The sequence below is a fragment of the Amblyomma maculatum genome, chromosome 1, assembly GCF_055883805.1.
Source record: "Amblyomma maculatum isolate TAMU_Amacu chromosome 1, ASM5588380v1, whole genome shotgun sequence".
NCBI lineage: Eukaryota > Metazoa > Arthropoda > Arachnida > Ixodida > Ixodidae > Amblyomma > Amblyomma maculatum.
In genome coordinates, this window is record NC_139344.1 from 197,522,000 (window position 1) to 197,528,753 (window position 6,754).

Here is a 6,754-nt window from a genome sequence, read left to right on the forward strand (position 1 = left end):
GACATACTAGGTGGCTCTTGAATGGCGGTGTGTGGATGAAGTAGGCGTGAATGAGGGTGTCTGTGTGTGACGTCATCGCGCGTATCCACTGACCCGTGTGTCTGAGGTATTCGTCGGTCATGAAGCGCGCGCTATGCCAACGCGCGAGGTCCAAAATCTTCGTTTTCACCAGCTTCCGCCTGCTGAACCCGTACGTCACACGCGCGCAAAAGGGCGCACCGAGGCCGCGATCGTGTTTCTCTAGCTGTGTATGCCAGTGTATCAAGAAAATATAATGTGGCAAGCTACTCGACAGCTAAGCAATCAGTGCAAGTTTCCCTGAAGTATCTTTCCTGCGGGCAGCTTAGCACGGCGAAGGCGTCCCAATCTCGGCCATTCTTTTGGCCATGCACTCAGCATTCTAGTACATAAAACAACTCCCCCCCCCCCTTTTTTTTTTCTTCTTTCCATTGGCGAAGAAAATAAGTTTATTTGGTTATGTGCACTTTTCGTGAATTTCAGACGCCGCGGGAAAGCTTCCGCCTGCCAGCATGCAGAGGAATTTTTCTTTTCGACTCACTTACTAAAACACCAAAGAGGTAGACGTTGTATTTGGACTGTATAGTTGTTTCTGGTACCTTCACACCCTTACGTGAGGCTGTCATTCATGAACAACAACATGCACTACAAGGACATACTCCACGCTGTACGTATCACGACAATGCTGCACCTTTTGAATACACAAACCAGCATGGGTAAGGCTGAAACGGCATTCCTTGCCGAAAATGACCTGTGGTCCAAATCAGACTCTTGGAGAAGATATCCGAGTGGGAATTTCGAAGACAACTTCCAGGGTACTTGAGCAAGCCTACGTTCTTTAACCCCCCTTCGCGCATTACCTTAAATCTTTCTTTCCCTTTACCTTTTTCGGAAAATGCGACCGTGCTAGTCAGGTAGATCTCACTTAAGAGTTAGTTCGGGGAAAATAGGACCCTTAAAATATCAACTACTCGTCAGTATTTTCAAGGGAGACTCCAAAAGCGAATACGGCGTCCGAACTCAGGATCCACACGGCAACGGACAGAAATGTTGAAAAGGTAGAAGGTTACTTGTGACATTCGTCCGGTTAAATAATATCCGTGCTTCAGTACTAGCTACGAATATACATGCTTCTGATAGATTTTCGCCGTAAGCGTGGCTCTACCTCAAGCGTGCGCTTACAGTTGGGGTTAAATGTCTCTGACTCCCCCACCAAGTTCCGAAACTTGCCGCAAAGTGTGTGTGTACATACCACGTGGCGGTGCACTCCTGGTGCCAAAGCGGGTGCAGTGAGCCGATTTCGACACCCAGAGTGCGCCCCCGCGTGGCACCCACACTAAGTGCAAGGTTTGGAACTTGGAGGAGGAGTCGGATACTTTTTACCCCGAGTGTACTAGAAGAGCGCACTAATATTAACACACACCTTTATCATACCATTATCCGAAAAGATCACGATCATATTGTGTTCTAGCGACGATTTTGGCCTTCGCGCTAGCATTCATATGGTCACTTACTTGTGTACTCTCTTTACTAAGCCCTTGTGTACACTATAAATGCACCTTGATAACACCAGGAGCTACCTTAATTTATTATAGTTTGCCCACATTCACTTGATTCTCAAGCAATTATTAATGCTGCAGAATATGCAAGCTAACCTTCTTTTGTTTTGAGGGAGGGAAACTTTCTATGCATGTAGGTCAGACTGGGGCTATATGTGCTCTTGTAAGGCGAAACACTTCAATCTCTAAGGGGGGGAAAGAGGGGGGGGGGGGGTAGAACGCCTGCATTTTACCATAGAAATGACTTTCCGGTTTCGCTGGTGGCTCTGTGAACGAACTTGATAAATTTTTGACAAATTTACTAATATTAACGTTAAATACATTCAAATCATGGACAGGAAGATAAGAAAACTTTTTTTAAAGCAGTTTGGTTCCAGTATGAAAATAACTGAATACGATCAAAAAGCATACTCCGCCAGCTTTTCATTATAACACCGTGTTATTTAACTATAACTGTCTCATGCAGGTACAAAGAAAGCAAAATACCAACTAAGTATTTCTGCCTACATGAAAACGCCACGAATATACCCAAAGCGCAGCCACACGCTTGCATCTTTCACAACGCTAACGGAAGTCATGTTGCTAATGAAGTGGTAGTTAAGCAGGGAAATTCGTTCACTTAGTTCGAAAAGCAAGTGTAGAATTGTCATCCACTTCGTGCAAGTGTTATTCATGCAACAATACTTGGAAAACTAGATAACGGGACCCAACTTCAGGGTCATGAGCCAAGAGAGCGGAACACCCTTTTCCATGCGTCGCGTCCTTTCCAGTAAAAGGGAGGGGGATGAAAGAAAGAAGCATGCTCCAGTTACTTGGCGATCACGCTCTCTAGCGTTCACACAGACTGCCTCATTCAGACATCACCCAGACATGATCGGCAAGACTATGGTATGTACAGGCCTCTTGACGTGTGTGTTTCAGTGTGTGGAAGAACAAAACGTTGGCAAGCGCCGGCGAAGACTCAGGGAGGGGGTTTCGACGACCACCTAGGAACTTTTACGTGTGTAAATAACAGCACAATACCTCGCAACTGTTTCTTCGATGGACAGGGAACAAAACGCCAACGACGCGCGCTGCAGTCCGAGCAAGCTGAACAGATCTCGAGCGCCCCGAGTAAAGCGCGCTCTCGCAACACCGCAACTGAAAGCGCCGGTCGGGCGCAGTGCGCTGCGCGACGAACAGTTCGCTCGACCTTCGGCTCGGCTGCCGACGTAGCTGCGTCACGTGAGCGCCGGGGCTTCTTTGGTTTGCCGCACACGCGGGAAGGGGTGATGCAGAGACGAGGCCTTCACTAGGACGTCATCGTGGTGCAGAGGTTTCCTCGCGCTGCTCTTACTATGCGGCTACAAAAAACTGGGAAACCTCGAGTGTGTCCTTTTAGTTTGTCCCAGGATGCAACGCGGCACGTATAAACAGGTCCATCCTTTTCGGCAACAACAGGAGAATCACACCTCTGCTCGCTTCAAACATAATCACAATATGTGGACATACAAAACGCAGTATGCTTTTTTTTGTTTTGAGTTAGGAACTGTCGTCAGCACAATGAATGCGCTTTATATATATTTATATATACTATATATTTTGCTTTTGCTTGTTTGTCTGCCGACCTCAAGGGAGGTTCTCGGCCTTACTAGCTATGCCCTCTTCGAGTGGATACCGATGCAGCTTGATGCTACAGTGAACAAGATTTCGTGTGCTGTCTGCATTAGCCCGGCAAGCCAGTATTTGCGTCCCAGCGCTGAAGTAATGGAGCCTTCTGGAACGCAACGGTGTTCGTATGGACATGTTACAGTTCGGTACCAGCATGTCCTTCAGAGTAAGCAACCTGCGAATAAATCTTGCTTTAAGCGCAGTTAAAATGCCTTGCGCTGTAGTTATCGGCAAACTGTAAGCTCGTGGAAGAGCAGCAGTCCATAAGCAACACACGATGGAATGAGCTTTCAGGAAAATGAGACATTTAAAGTAACGCTACATGACGTCCTTTAATGCCGATGTTCGCCTGTGGTTACGACGAAGAGGGCAATGCTTGTAAGCTCTCCGAGAGCCCGGCCTCTTGACCAGTGATTTTGCTTTCTTCTTCCGAAATGCTGCTCACACGTAACAGTGCATTTCGCAATAGATAGGAACCATGTACGAGCGTCCGGCCGCTTACGACCCGAGCGCAGCGCCGCCAGCGGGCAGGACCGCTAACGAACTCGAACCCGCTAACAGAGCGGGCCGAGCTGCTTCTAGCAACTACTCGTCGCGAAAAAGTTATTGCAAAAGTTTCGAACCAACACTTGATTCAACATATCACCGTGGCTTTGTACACACCTAAAAACGCGGGAGCCCTCTGGGGGGCAAAACACTCCAGCAAGGAAAGAACAAAGGCGAAAAGTTGCCATCAGAAGTCAAAGAAACGGGACAAATAGTTCCGGCCTTCGGTCTAACAAATTAGATGCCGCTACTCAACACACACGCTATCAGCAAGGGCAGGCTCACGGACATACACGCACGAACACACGATATTTGGAGGTAGTCGGCAAATGTTGCTCCGCGACCAACATACACTGGCATGCGCACGAGAACGCGCGGGAAGGCAGCCTCTCGTTAGTTGCCGTGGGTAGGCCCGCGATCAGTGCGTTTCCTGCGACACATCACCGCTCGAGGGTCACTCGCGTATGCACGAAGAAAGACACATTCACTCGCACGAGTGCGCACTTTGGTTTTTTCACAGGCTAATTTTGACGAGCAACGCACGACACTGCAGAGCAGAGTGTTTCGCGTACATCGCCCCGAGACAAGAACGCCCTGAAAGCAATTTCCACAACGTAAGAAGAAAACGACGTTACCCGTTTACAGCCAGGAAAGCAAGTCGTCTTTCTTCTGGATACGCGCTTTGTACAACTGCGGGATACGTTCTACATGGCAGCCTCTTCCTCGAACGAACACAAGGGGACGAGGGTCGTCGTTGAGTAAGTTGACAACACACTAGTGCGACGTTACTTTGGGAAACAGACGAAGGGGCGACACCTCTACGTGCCAGTGAAGCCGGTCGTCCGCTGCTAGTTGTTGTGGCCTGCCTCTTTGCTGGGGCTCTTGCCGCAGTGGCGCTCGGTGTCGCAGTGGAACTTGAACTCGCGCGCTGTGTGCAGCCGGTCACGGCAGCGGCGGCACTCCCACGCGCGCTGCACCAGTCTGAGGAAAGGCTTGAAGTCGGCGCCCACGTTGGGCGGCTTGCCCGCCGCGAAGCATGCAGCGCGCTGGTGCGCCACCACCAGCGGCTCGGCGGGGAACACGAGCTGGCACTTCTTGCAGACGAAGCCCACGTCCACGTCCACCTCGGAGGCGAGCAGCAGGTCCGGCTCGGACACGAGCCGCCGCAGCTCGTCGCGGGACCCCGGGCCGGGATCCGGGGAGACGCGCGCCACGGCGGCCGCCGGCAGGGCTGCCTTGGCGCTTACGTCCGGCACGCACGACGCCGGCAGCGCCAGCAGCGACAGCGGCGTGCCCCCGTACACGCCGCCCGCCTCGTAGAAGGGCGCCGCCGCGCTGTTGGCTGCTGCGAATGAGAGACAAGCGCGGCGTCACTTCGTGAAAGGCTGCCGGAGAAGCTCGCTTTCGGGCCTCTGGAAATGCCGAAGCACGAGTTTTTCGAGCTTCTTCGTCAGCGAACTCGATCAGGTGTTTACACGCAATAAGAACATAAAACACGAACGCTCGATCGGCACTTTTGTGGGCGCACCCCTTTTTAGTAATTAATACAAAAGTGACATGCACTAACATTTTTGAAGTGTGGCCTGCCAGCCAGTTGTGGCTTCCAGAGCTCAAGGACATTACAGCTCTATGTGACAAATGTTTCTTGCATAAAACAAAGGGTAAGGAGGGGGACGGGGATTCACATCAGACGCTGTCCATGCATACGAAACATTATGGGCCCTCTGCTATCCAGTGCGAGGAAGACTGCGATACACAGGCGAACATGTCAGGCATAGTTGCGCGGCAAGGCATGGGAGCAGAGCTATCTGTAACAGCAGCATGTATTAGCGACTCGCAACGCTGGTGACGGCCGGCGTCGGTGACACACCAGGTAAGATCTGCCGCGCACCCTCTCAGCAGTCAAGGACCGCTGGCGTGAGATCGCACGCAACGTAAAAGGGAGAAACCGATCGCGTTCAGGAGCAACTGTCTGGCCACAACAACGTCGGTCGGGCTGAACGTGTCAAGCACTTGACACGGGCCTCCCAGGTGAGAGGGGAGGGGGGTGCTTACTCGGAGGAGGGACTGGACCGAGAAGATCATGCGCCCCAGCCGAACGACAAAACGTCGTGCGTCCAACTCCCCGCCGAAGCAGGCGAAGAGCCCCGGCTGCTTTGCGTCCCGCTGTCCTGTCTACCAGGCTCCCTTCTCTGATATGACAGTCACACGAACATGACAAATGTGCCGGTGGTTTCATCCTTGCGAACCCCCACACCGCCGCCTGGCTCATTTCTTTCCCTCCGCTTTGACTCCTTTTGCTGCCCTTTATTTTCACGGTGACACGCTGCGAGGACTGTCGCTGTGCCGTCTGTCGCACACCGCTCCCTCAGCTTCAATCTCGCTCCCCTCTGCAATTCCGAGGTGGCACACCGGGCAGCTCGTTGATTTAAAGAAAACGAGAAGACCGGCACTTATTTGGCGCAAACAAATGCCACGTACGGCCGGCAGGACGACTCTCATTTTTGCTCCTTTTCTTGCCCGTCGCTCGCATGGGACCGCCGTCCGGTAGCCAAACAGCTCGTGAAACAAAAATGGAAGCAGATCGGGCAACGCTGAAACTTCGCGCCCTCTTCCAGTCTGCGTGACAGGACAGGAAGCTTATGCATTCCGCCTGTTCATATTGCGGCTTACTCAGGGGCCGCCGCTTTCGCAGCGGTGTCGGACTGGCAGGAACGCTGACGGCATGTCGGCGGAAATAAGCTACCAGCAATACTTATCACCAGCGCGCGCTGCCGCACTGAGTCCAAGTACCAGAAAATGTTGAATTTCTTTGTTACTTCTTACTTCGCCTGAATGTATGCGGTGCGAACAGTTACTGGTGTTCAAACCATAGTTACAATACCTGAACTCGCGTTGGAGATAAGGTATCAAAACTTGGTTCAATCGCTGGGCGGCGAGCGCACGAAATAACTGGTGTGCAAAATCACTATTGCCATGGC

At 51.7% G+C, this 6,754-nt stretch overlaps 1 protein-coding gene across 1 annotated transcript; it reads right to left on the reverse strand.

The window, feature by feature from the left end:
• Positions 1-1,831: 1,831 nt before the first annotated feature.
• Positions 1,832-6,473, reverse strand: LOC146205340 (uncharacterized). The gene is made up of 2 exons (XM_084589994.1): positions 5,829-6,473; positions 1,832-5,118 (listed from the first exon to the last, which is right to left on the reverse strand). Exons 1-2 carry the CDS (start codon positions 6,043-6,045, stop codon positions 4,622-4,624), a joined length of 714 nt encoding a protein of 237 aa, XP_084446120.1. The 5' UTR covers positions 6,046-6,473; the 3' UTR covers positions 1,832-4,621.
• Between the last annotated feature and the right edge of the window lie 281 nt (positions 6,474-6,754).